Raw genomic sequence first — 12,513 nt, 5'->3', positions numbered from 1 at the left:
AGTCACCCTGCGATCTTTTGAAATGCGGGCTTTTATTTTGAAGGTTTGTTCAATAATATAGAAAGTTACGTCATCGTTAGTGTCGCTAGCAGAATAGTATCAAATAGTTCAGTGACAGCTAGCCTGCCGAAACTCGTGTGACTGTCATCAAGGTAAGAAAGTCAGACACTGAATAATAAAATATATTGTCATGACTCGCACAGTTCGCGCGAAAAAGAGATAGTTAAATTGCAACAACGCGAGTTAGGCTAGCCACGTTGCTGCTAGTTTGCGCAACTCAGTCAGTAGCGAGATAGCTATATATGTTAGCTATTGATTGCAATTTGACTTAGTTTCATTTGTCTGATATTCAAGGTAGCCGATGAGTTAGATAGATTCGCCAGCTACCATGTCATAAGCAACCTTATAGCTTGCTGCGCTAGTGCAACCGGCTAGGCCTAACTACCACCATCAGTGCGTTTTTACGTGAACTGCGACATAGCGGATTAAACTCACGATTTACGATATGGAGTTGTACCACGACTAATGTGGGCGGACTGGAGCTCGACGTCACTTAAAACGCCATTGTTCTGTGTAATTGCGGGTTGTCATTAGTTACCACAGCCACAAAGTCAAAATGGTCTATATCGTAGAAAATCGTGAAAACTAGCCTTTTGGTATTATTAATATAAGGTATGCAGTGTGGTTTAGAATCAGATTCAAGAAGATACATTTTACAAATAGGCATTTAGCCATAATTGACTTTGTGGCTGTGGTAACTAGGCACGACTACTTGTGGGCTATTCTTTGGGTGCTGAAATCAGTAGTTATTTTTATAAAAACGTCATTTTATGTGACATCGGAGCACCAGTCCGCCCACACTGGTCGCTTGTCAACTCCATCGTAAATCCCGGAGTTGAGTTTAGTCAGCTACTGCAACATGTGAGCTGCTGTAATAGAGCTCGGCAGCATGTAGTTCTAAAAACCGGAAATTAGTTACCGCTGGTTCACTCAATTATTCCTATATAATAATACATGGGGGAAAGAATAGGGTTTTGGGATAAATTCCGAAATAAGGTCTGGTGTATTTTGGATATTTTATACGTTTTGTTCTATGAGATATCAGTCCTTTAAACATGACCTTTATCTCGTTCCGTTACTGGACTGGGAGCATAAGGAACGTTTCACAAGACAAGATGGAGGTCTTTTATTAGGATCACCATTAGCTGTTGCAAAACTAGCAGCTACTCTTCCTGGGGTCCACAACATGAAACCTGACATAATACATATCAATAGACAAGAACAGCACTACATAAATGTAGGGAGTGTTGTCTCGTCATGGATCGCATTTATTTTGGGAGGTCGTAAAATATGACCTTTTCATTCGACAGAAAAAACGATTGTTTCAGTAGATAATACAACATGTTTGGTTACTCGCTAAGTGCTAGGCTGTTTGCTAGCGACCTAATAATTATACTTAAAAATGAACGTCAATGAACTGAAACGGTAAGCAACAGTTTTAACAGCCTATGTGTATTTTGAACATATTAAAATAGTACTTATAGGAATGGGTAATTGTTTACAAGTTGCTAACTATCCCATAAACCCATCGTCGGAAACCACATGTTTTCATCGTCAGTGGTTTGGTAACTTATTCGACGGACTCTGGCCGGACTGAAGAAGACGCAGTTTGAAAAAATTCAAACGGAGCGGTTGTTTTTATTTAACTAGGCAAGTCAGTTAAGAACAAATTCGTATTTACAATGACGGCCTACCGGGGAACAGTGGGCCTTGTTCAGGGGCAGAACTAAATATGATTTACCTTGTCACCTCTAGGATTCGATCCAACAACCTTTCGGTAACTGTCCCAATGCCCGAACCACTAAGCTACCTGTCGTCTCTGGGAATTAAATGCATGCCTCCTAAATCTAGATAAAGGAACTCTAATTTCAACGTCACGTCAACACATTGCTGCTATGTTTCTTGCCATTTACTAGCGTCCACAGCAAAGTACTCGGCAGTCTATTTCTGTTGCTCTCTTCTTGTTTTGGATGTTGGTGTCCGGGGTTCAGACGGAGCAATGCCGTCAGATCTTGCCAAGAAGAAGGCAGCGAAGAAGAAGGAAGCTGCGAAGTCCCGCCAGGCGGGTACCAAGAAAACGGATGAGTTTAATGGGGAGAACGACCAGCCAGAGAGCCAGGAAAATGGAGCAGACAGCAATGGTGAGAGGAGTGAAAATGCACTGAAGAGTTATCAATTATATAATCCGTTTTGGATTAATATGTCCACTGGTTGGTTGAATATAAATTATGCTAAACTTGTGACACTTTCTCTGCTGGAAATATATCTTTCAGCACTATTCCAATGGCTTCCATTAACCAAGTGGTCTGACAGCTTTAACCCTCACGCTAACACTCTACTTGGGCTTAATATAGTCAACCAGACTATTGTGATTGACAGGGTTGGCTCGCCTGACTAAGGAGCTAGATGAGTTTGAGCTGAAGAAGCTGGATGCGCGGGCGGTGACAGGGGTGCTGGCGTCCCACCCCAACAGCACCGACGTGCACATTGCCAGCCTGTCACTCACCTTCCACGGTCAGGAGCTGCTGACCGACACCAGCCTGGAGCTCAACTCGGGACGGCGTTACGGCCTCCTCGGCCTGAACGGCACAGGTAAGTAGTACCACCATAAGTCGTCGCATAGGGGCGTAGCCCTAAGCCAGGGGCCACAACCTCAATGATTTTCACTGACACATTTCTCATTTGTAGAAGGTCTGGAATAAAAAAAATAGATTTTCAAAGTATTTTTATTTATTTAAAGGCAACAGAGTTAGGCCATCATCTGTGTGTGTTTTTTCCACTGTGTTCTTTTCTTTGGCCTGACCTGACACTCACACTTTTCTCTCTCTTCATTAAGTATCATTTGATCACCATTTGCATGTTACTATTGCAGCTTAAGTAGATCTTAAAATGTGGATGTGTACATTGTATTTGAAACCCGCTGCTAACGTATGGCGTTTCCCCCTGCCAGGAAAGTCCATGTTGTTATCAGCCATCGGCCATCGTGAGTTCCCCATCCCTGAGCACATAGACATCTACCACCTGACCAGGGAAATGGCCCCCAGTGACAAGACGGCCCTGCAGTGTGTGATGGAGGTGGACGAGGAGCGGATCCAGCTGGAGAAGGAGGCAGAGCGGCTGGCAGCCGAGGACTGTGAGTGACACACATACTGTATCTACAAACCCCTTGACTCTTTCCATATTTTGTTACGTTACAGCTTTATTCTAGAATGGATTAAAAAAAAAAAAATCTCAATCTACACACAATGCCCCATAATACAAAGCAAAAACATGTTTAGAAATGTTTTCAACTTTATTAAAAATAAAAAACATACGTTCTTTACATAAGTATTAGGACACTTTGCTATGAGACTAGAAATTGAGCTCAGATGCATCCAGCTTCCATTGATAATCCTTTGAGGTGTCTACAACTTTAGCGGTGTTCACCTGTGGTAAATTTAATTGATTGGACATGATTTGGAAAGGCACATATATAGACAGGTAAGGTCCCACATTTGACAGTGCATGTCAGCTCAAAACCCAAGCAATGAGGTTGAAGAAATTGTCCCTAGAGCTTCGAGACAGGTTTGTGTCGAGGCACAAAGATGTGGGGAAGTGTACCAAAAAAATGTCTGCAGAGTTGTAGGTCCCCAAGAACACAGTGGCCTCCATTCTTAAATGGAAGATGTTTGGAACCACTAAGAGACTCTTCCTTGAGCTGGCTGCCGGGTCAAACTGAGCAATCGAGGGAGAAGGGCCTTGGTCAGGGAGGTGACCAAGAACCCGATGGTCACTCTGACAGAGCTCTAGAGTTCCTCTGTGGAGATGGTTGTCCTTCTGGAAGGTTCTCCCATCTTTGCAGCACTCCACCAATCAGGCCTTTATGGTAGAGTGGCCAGACTGAAGCCATTCCTCAGTAAAAGGCACATGACAGGCCGCTTGGAGATTGCCAAAAGGTCTGATGAAGCCAAGATTGAACTCTTTGGCCTGCATGCCAAGCTTCACGTCTGGAGGAAACCTGGCACCATCCCTACAGTGAAGCATGGTGGTGGCAGCATCTTGCTGTGGAGATGTTTTTCCAGGGGCAGGGACTGGGAGTCTAGTCAGTATCAAGGGAAAGATGAACAGAGCAAAGTACAGAGAGATCCTTCATGAAAACCTGCTCCAGAGCGAAGATTCACCTTCCAACGGGACAACAACCCTAAGCACACAGCCAAGACAACGCAGGAGTAGCTTCGGGACAAGTCTCTGAATGTCCTTGAGTGGCCCAGCCAGAGCCTGAACATGAACCCGATCGAACATCTCTGGAGAGACTTGAAAATAGCTGTGCAGGGACGCTCCCCATCCAACCTGACAGCTTGAGAGGATCTGCAGAGAAGCATGAGAGAAATTCCCCAAATACAGATGTGCCAAGCTTGTAGCATCATACCCAAGAAGACTCGAGGCTGTAATCACTGCCAAAGGTGCTTCAACAAAGTACTGAGTAAAGGGTTTGAATACTTATGTAAATGTCATTAGTAAAAATTGCAAACATTTCTAAATAAAATCTCTTTGCTTTGACATTATGGGGTATTGTGTGTAGATTGTTTTTTTTTTTCTCAATCAATTTTAGAATAAGGCTGTAACGTAACAAAATGTGGAAAAACTCTAGGGGTCTGAATACTTCCTGAATGCAATGTATTTTACAAAGCACCTCCACCTGATAGTTCCATTTTAATGATGAAAGCTAACAGGGGCATGGTTCGAAACCACCTAGTTGTATATTCTCCCGGAAACAATTAGTTATCTATTCATAAACAATGTAGCTGAAAATGTTCGCCCCCACCATCCCTCTGCAGCTGAGTGTGAGAAGCTGATGGAGCTGTATGAGCGTCTGGAAGAGCTGGATGCAGACAAGGCGGAGGTGCGAGCCTCCAGGATCCTCCACGGCCTAGGCTTCAGCGCCGCCATGCAGCAGAAGAAGCTCAAGGACTTCAGCGGAGGCTGGAGGATGCGTGTGGCTCTGGCCAGGTGGGAAAGCAAACATGATGCTTTACGATTAATGAACTGTACTGCAAGTTGAGTTGGTCTCTACGCCTTCTCAACATCCCTTAACGAATTGACAGTGTTGGTTTTGTCGGTGATGATATTCTGGCTCCCTCTACTGAACGCTGTGAGGATACTGCCATCGTTACCCAATTTATTGCTGAGATAGAGCCAACACACCAAAAATATAAAGTGTTTGTTTCACACTCATGACTAAGCCTTTTCCTGAGCCAATGCAAGTATTAGGAAGTAGTGTCAGATTGTTATGTAATGAAGTAGACAGGTTTCATTACTAATGGCAGATGCCTGGACATGACCTAGTCATCAATTTTCTTACCCAGTCAGATCTCAGATTACCTTCACAGTTACATTGCAATTATGAGTAGAAAATGTCTGGAATAAATGCTTTTCTTTTCCCTCTTCATCCTCCTAGAGCTCTGTTCATCAAGCCCTTCATGTTGCTGCTGGACGAGCCCACCAACCACCTGGACCTAGATGCCTGTGTATGGCTGGAGGAGGAGCTCTCATCGTGAGTGTGCTTCATCTGTCAATGTTAATCAGTTTAGTAGTCACGTGCATTTGAGATGTGCTGAATGACCCGATCCCTTGTCAGGTTCAGGCGAATCCTTGTGCTCATCTCCCACTCTCAAGACTTCCTAAACGGAGTTTGCACCAACATCATCCACCTGCACCAGAAGAAGCTCAAGTACTTTACGGTAAGAACACAGCAGCTCACTCACTCACCCCCTGTTCAACAGACGCGATCGATTCACTTCTGCCACAATACTATTTAGCAGTTTATGAAAGGGCATTGTCATTTGCCTGGTGGAACCAGCTGGTTTGCTCCTTTCACCATTGTTTTAGTTAATTGATAGATTTTAAACAATTTTAAAATACTTAAACATATTACACCTGGCAACAGATGCACATACATTGAAGTGAAAAATAATGGTGAATGCAGCGATCATGCTCGTTCCATCAGGCTATTGAGTTACCCCTTAGAAGGCAAATATGTATTGTGCAGTAGAGCAGGGTTTTCCAAACTCGGTCCTGTGGTGCCCCCCTCCCCTGGTTGCACGTTTAGTTTTTTGTCCTAGCACTACACTGCTGATTCAAATAACCAACTCATCAAGCTTTGATTATTTGAATCAGCTGTGCAATGCTAGAGCAAAAACCTGCCCCCCCCCGCACCGGGGGGCAGGACCAGTGGAGGCTACTGAGGGGAGAACGGCTCATAATACTGTCTGGAACGGTGCAAATGGAATGGCGTCAAACCATGTGTTTGACATATGATACCATTACACTCATTCCGCTCCAGACATTACCACCAGCCTGTTCTCCCCAATTAAGGTGCCGCCAACCTCTTGTGCCCAGGACCCAGTTTGAGAAACCCTGCACTAGAGTGTCCTGGACAGACACAGCCATCTGTGATCTCATCACACCTTAAGAGGGGGGGGGTTTATGGCCTGTTGCTAATTATGCATGCGAGACGGTGTGTCCGTTGCCTTCACCAAATGGTGTGGGATGACCATGCAGATTCTATTTTTCGAATGAAAGGGTAACTATGACCAGTATGTGAAGACCAGGGAGGAGCTGGAAGAGAACCAGATGAAACGCTTCAACTGGGAACAGGACCAGATCTCACACATGAAGGTAGACGACGCCACATTGTGACGGTCCAGAGTACTAATACTACCCCACATGGAAATATTATTCTCCTGTACTGTAAAAATATGATAGCCTAAGTCCCAGGTCTGTTTGTGCTATCCTTGACAATCATCATCATGCCAAATGAGTGTCAAGGACAGCAACGGAGTTGACAAGACGCCAACCGTGGGAACCAGGCTAAAATTGTATAATGCTTTACTCCGATGCCGTCTCTCTCTAACCGCTGTGTAGAATTACATTGCCAGGTTTGGTCACGGCTCGGCCAAGCTGGCACGACAGGCCCAGAGCAAAGAGAAGACGCTGCAGAAGATGGTGGCCTCAGGGCTGACTGAACGTGTGGTAGATGACAAGGCAAGAGGTTCACTGAAACATTTGTGTGTATGTAATATATTAATGTACTGGGACTGAATCACATCCATTGCTTTCTAAAGCCATTCACGGTTTACTCTTGAACAAAGTAGTGCATACTCTTAGGAATAAATAATAGGTTCACACAATGGCTAATTTTAGTGTTGCAGTGGTGGTAATCATCTCTCTCCCTCTCATAGACACTGTCGTTTTATTTTCCTTCCTGTGGAAAGATCCCCCCTCCTGTTATCATGGTTCAGAACGTTAGCTTCAAATACAGTGACAACCAGGTCAGTATGTAGCAATGAGCGGGTTTTTATTGGAGTCTCAGAGCTCGTGTCTTGTGTTCCTTCCTCATTCACTATTCTGCCTATTCCTCCTCCAGCCACACATATACAAGAACCTGGAGTTTGGCATTGACCTAGACACACGAGTGGCTCTGGTGGGGCCCAACGGAGCAGGGAAGTCCACACTCCTCAAACTCCTGATGGGAGAGGTAGGTGGTGCCATTTCAGTCAACTCTTTGTTTTACCATCTCGTAATGACAGTATGGCATATACCATAAAACCTCTTTCTTTCTCTCCAGCTGCTCCCCACTGACGGCATGATCAGGAAACATTCTCACGTGAAGATTGGCCGATATCACCAGGTAGGAACATGACACATTGCCTGGTGGTTCCCAAAGACTGCCATCCCATGCTGGTTGCTGGGTTTTGATTGACAGGCTTAATTAAACGCATAGATGCTTTAACTCGCCATAGCTCGGTTGGAGAGACATAAACCTGCTTGAGCATAATATGCTGACTAGACCAGGCATGCGAGTGCGTCCGCGTGTTGAGTTTGTCCATCCACAGATGCGATCAGGACACGCAGGTTAAAGTATCAAAATGAACTCTGAACCAACAATACTGAACAAAAATATAAGCGCAACATGTAAAGGGTTGGTCGCATGTTTCATGAGCTGAAATAAAAAGGTCCCAGAAATTTTCCATACGGACAAAATATTATTTCTCAAATTCTGTGCACAAATTTGTTCACATCCCTGTTAGTGAGCATTTCTCCTTTGCCAAGATAATGCATCCACCCGACAGGTGTGGCATAATCAAGAAGCTGATTAAACAATCATTACACAGGTGCACCTTGTGCTGGGGACAATAAATGGCCACACTAAAATGTGCAGTTTAGTGTCACAACACCACAGATGTCTCAAATTGAGGGAGCTTGCAATTGGCATACAGATCACAGAAATGTCCACCAGAGCATTGAATGTTAATTTCTCTACCATATGCCACCCCCAATGTCATTTTAGAGAATTTGGCAGTAATCCCAAAACCGGCCTCACAACTGGCAGGGCTGCCCAGTCATGTTAAATCCATAGATTAGGGCCTAATGCATTTTTCAATTGACCGATTTCCTTCTATGAACTGTAACTCAGTAAAATCTTAATTGTTGCATGTTGCGTTTATTTTTGTTCTGTATATATTAATTTGGGGACAGGTTGAAACATGAAACATTCATGGACATTTAGCTAGCTAATTTGTCCTGGGATATAAACATTCGGTTATCTTACCTGAAATGCTCAAGGTCTTTTTTTCTGGATCTTTGTAGAATTTTGACCCATTTTGAGTCACATAATTGTGTTCTCCAACAATTAATCCACAGATAAAAGGGGAAACCCAGTTAGTTTCTAGTAATCTCTCCTCCTTCAGCCTTCTTATTATTCTGTGGACTTTACATGGTGGTTGGCAACCAACTTTGACTGGAGTGTGGACCTGAGTTCATCTTTCAATCACCCACATGCTCCTAAAAACCAATGAGATGGGAGAGGCAGGGAATCAAATGTCAAAAATTATATTTTAGCTCCTGGGTACGCAGATGCTCGTGAGCAATTTGGATGAAATTGAGTAACATTTATTCATTTTGCAACGCTCATGCACGCAATGCTGGCGGTGTGGTCAGCATGTATGGGTGCTGACACTGGGATTTTGTGTCCGAAAATGTGGGATTGAGGCAATGGTTTTTCAAATGATAGACAACAGAGATTGTCCGTCTAAAATCCCACTATATCCGCCTTTTTATGTATATAGCTTGTGTTGAAAATACTTGAATTAACTTTAGATCAAAAACAGACAATAGGTCAATTTCAAGTGTGTTCGTGTGTCTCTGTCCGACCGCAGCCGAAAACCTAAAGGCCTTTGTCCTTCACGCCTGTACTGGGTAAGCACGTTCGCTTGTTAAAGTACATCTGAATGTATCTAATATACCTGTATGGTGTTATCTGCAGCATCTGACAGAGCAGCTGGAGCTGGACCTGTCTCCTCTGGAGTACATGATGAAGTGCTACCCAGAGATCAAGGAGAAGGAGGAGATGAGGAAGATCATCGGCCGCTACGGCCTCACAGGAAAACAACAGGTGAGGCCGCAGAGCTCGGTCCGGGCCCAGGATCCACTGGAGAAGCATTGACCGAATCAGATTGGTCACCTGGTATAGAAACGCCATTTGAAGGGACTTTGGCATGATTGTATCGTCGTCATTAATAGTACAGGAATTAGTGACTTTGAAAGCTTTTCCCGTGTTTGTTTGGAATACCTGTTCCTCTCAAACCCTGTGTCTTTTAATCCTCCACAATCATTGTAGCGTTAACCTGTGATGTATTCTGGTGGGTACTTAATGGTGGAATTTGATGTAACGATGATAGTTCTTCAAGAGCATGGAAGCACTTCCACTCCTTCATGGTCCTTACTCTGTCCTCTCCCCTAGGTGAGTCCGATCAGGAACCTATCGGATGGCCAGAAATGCCGGGTGTGCTTCGCCTGGCTGGCCTGGCAGAACCCGCACATGCTCTTCCTGGACGAGCCCACCAATCACCTGGACATCGAGACCATTGACGCCCTGGCTGATGCCATCAATGACTACGAGGGTGGCATGATGCTGGTCAGCCACGACTTCAGACTCATCCAGCAGGTACCACCATTATATGCTCCCTGACGGGTCCCACGTCCATACTTAAGTCTTAGACCCTGCGGGGTAGTTACAATATGGATAATCTTTCATGGACAGACACGTAACATAGGATGGTAGCGTCTGACAGACTGTGATGCGACGACGTGATCATTTGTACAAATCAAGATTTCGCAGGTGTGTACTTCTTTTGAATTTCAGAAAGGGAGGGGATTTTTTTTGCCCATGCTTTGGCTGAGAGTTTCCTTTTAGGGGGGTGTGGAGACTTCGCCAGTAACTTTTCTCATAAATCTTCCCCCAGAACCTAATCAAGGTCTTGGGTTTCCGAGATACAAAATGGAGAGAAAGGGAACATGTTTTCAATTGAGGTTTGTTCATTGAGTTGTGACAACAATTTGTTTTTTCAGGTGGCTGAGGAGATCTGGGTATGTGAGAAGCAAACCATCACCAAATGGAATAGGGACATCCTGGCATACAAGGAACACTTGAAATCGAAGATTGACAAGCAAGCGCATGATATCTAGTGCCCCTGCAATCTGAGCCAGTAAACTCAATCACCATAATGGATTTGGCCTCCAAAGTGCTCGTGTGGTGGAACAGTAGTCCTCAATGTTCCGGGGGGGGAGTTTCCTCCAGGTACAGATCTAGGATCAGCTTCCCTCCCCAAATCCTAAACATTAGTGGGGAAAATGCTAAACTGACCCAAAGTCAGCCTCTAAGGGCAACTACACCCACCCGCCTCCAGCTCAGGCTGCACTCTGATTGGCTGATTCACCTAAGTGCATGATGGAACGCATTCCATATCACTGCCGTCATCATAGAAAAAGTTATTTTTTCTAATAAGTGTAACAGCCAAAGATGAATGCAGCAGCTTGAAGGTCATTTGTGCAGAAGAGCATTAATTATGCCTTTATTTTATTTAACGGGTTGCAATAACGATTTGTCTGAATAAATTACTGAATATTTACTGTCATGTTTTGGGGTCTTTGAACAAATACAACATCTTCCAAAATGCAGCTTTTAATTCTGCATTTTCCTTTGACAATGTATGGAATACAGTGCACTTATCTAAAACATTTAGAGAAAATAAACTGTATTTTACATCTGTGTAAACATAACATGAGAACCAAAACTAAATTCATTATGAACGGAGATGCTTTGGATTCCTGCTGAACCCAACCACTCATTATGCAACCCATATCATGGCCCACTATTTGCTTAGAGAAGTCAACCTCTCCACAACCACCAACAATGCTTAGCTTTCCAGTTGCTGGCTAATCAAATGTTAGTACAGTTGTAGTCATTAAAACTCGTTTTCCAACCACTCCACAAATGTATTGTTAACAAACTATAGTTTTGGCAAGTCGGTTAGGACATCTACTTTGTGCATGAGAAGTAATGTTTACAGACAGATTATTTCACTGTATCACAATGCCAGCGGGTCAAATTGACTGTGCCTTTAAACAGCTTGGAAAAATCCAGAAAATGATGTCATGCCTTTAGAAGCTTCTGATAGGCTAATTGACATCATGAGTCATCAGTCAGGAAGTTAAAGCTTGGTCGCAAATGGGTCTTCCAAATGGACAATGACCCCGAGCTTACTTCCAAAGTTGTGGCAAAATGACTTGAGGACAACAAAGTCGTCTCCAGCATATTGGAGTGGCCATCAAAGCCCTGACCTCAATCCTATAGAAAATCTGTGGGTGAGCAAGGAGGCCTACAAACCTGACTCAAGTTACCCCAGCTCTGTCAGGAGGAATGGGCCAAAATTCACCCAACTTTTTGTGTGAAGCTTGTGGAAGTTTACCCGAAACGACGTTTGACCTAAGTTTAAATTGTTTAAGGAAATGCTACCAAATACTAATTGAGTGTATGTAAACTTCTGACCCTCTGGGAATGTGATGAAATAAATAAAAGCTGAAATAAATCCCTCTCTATTATTCTGATATTTCACATTCTTAAAATAAAGTGGTGATCCTAACTGACCTAAAACAGGGAATTTCTACTAGGATTAAATATCAGGAATTGTGAAAAACTGAGTTTAAATGTAGTTGGCTAAGGCGTATGTAAGCTTCCTACTTCAACTGTAGATAGAACCTGCCTTAGCTTGAACCACCCCCAACATTTGTTTTTTGACAATACAGGAAGTAAGTAAATGTTGGACCTCAGTAGTGTTAACTGATTCATTAGAGAATTCAGGCGGAAAAATCTGGGTGAAAACATGCTGTGATATATGAAGGTTATATCCCTGATCAATTCTTAATCATAGTTCCTTTGCTTTATGTAGATTGGACATCATGCATACTATACCTCTGCCAGGCCCAGGGGGATCTACATTCTGGAGTGAAGTTTCCCTTAGGTACAGATCAAGGATCAGCTATCCCTCCCCAATCCTGCACTGAACCATTAGCGGGAGAAATGCAAAACTGACCCAAAATCTGCATTTAGGGACAACTGAACCCTACACCGAG

At 43.7% G+C, this 12,513-nt stretch overlaps 1 protein-coding gene and 1 non-coding gene across 4 annotated transcripts; both read left to right on the top strand.

Annotated features, from left to right (window-relative positions):
- The first annotated feature begins 50 nt into the window (after positions 1-50).
- LOC135517440 (ATP-binding cassette sub-family F member 2-like) lies at positions 51-11,009 on the top strand. 3 transcript variants are annotated; one of them, XM_064941732.1, is made up of 15 exons: positions 51-152; positions 2,052-2,201; positions 2,440-2,652; positions 3,011-3,193; positions 4,878-5,049; positions 5,498-5,593; positions 5,678-5,780; positions 6,622-6,717; positions 6,964-7,083; positions 7,281-7,370; positions 7,466-7,576; positions 7,667-7,729; positions 9,365-9,493; positions 9,842-10,045; positions 10,450-11,009. In XM_064941732.1, exons 2-15 carry the CDS (start codon positions 2,060-2,062, stop codon positions 10,564-10,566), a joined length of 1,839 nt encoding a protein of 612 aa, XP_064797804.1. In that variant the 5' UTR covers positions 51-152; positions 2,052-2,059; the 3' UTR covers positions 10,567-11,009. The 3 variants fall into 3 exon arrangements, with proteins under 3 accessions (XP_064797804.1, XP_064797802.1, XP_064797803.1); XM_064941730.1 differs by having other exon boundaries at positions 6,964-7,110; XM_064941731.1 differs by lacking the exon at positions 51-152 and adding an exon at positions 1,142-1,485 and having other exon boundaries at positions 6,964-7,110.
- LOC135518694 (small nucleolar RNA SNORD100) lies at positions 5,152-5,234 on the top strand. Its single transcript, XR_010452230.1, has one exon. It is a non-coding gene; the product is annotated as a small nucleolar RNA SNORD100 (small nucleolar RNA).
- Positions 11,010-12,513: the final 1,504 nt, after the last annotated feature.

The sequence above is a fragment of the Oncorhynchus masou genome, chromosome 28 (assembly GCF_036934945.1).
Source record: "Oncorhynchus masou masou isolate Uvic2021 chromosome 28, UVic_Omas_1.1, whole genome shotgun sequence".
In the NCBI taxonomy this organism is placed as follows: domain Eukaryota; kingdom Metazoa; phylum Chordata; class Actinopteri; order Salmoniformes; family Salmonidae; genus Oncorhynchus; species Oncorhynchus masou.
This window is presented reverse-complemented; position numbering and strand designations above follow the sequence as displayed.

Coding starts and splice junctions, on each gene's coding strand:
- LOC135517440 (XM_064941730.1), top strand. CDS start 2,060: ATGCCGTCAGATCTTGCCAAGAAGAAGGCAGCGAAGAAGAAGGAAGCT. Junction 5,781..6,621: donor AGAAGCTCAAGTACTTTACG/GTAAGAACACAG, acceptor TTCGAATGAAAG/GGTAACTATGACCAGTATGT. Junction 7,577..7,666: donor TCAAACTCCTGATGGGAGAG/GTAGGTGGTGCC, acceptor CTTTCTCTCCAG/CTGCTCCCCACTGACGGCAT.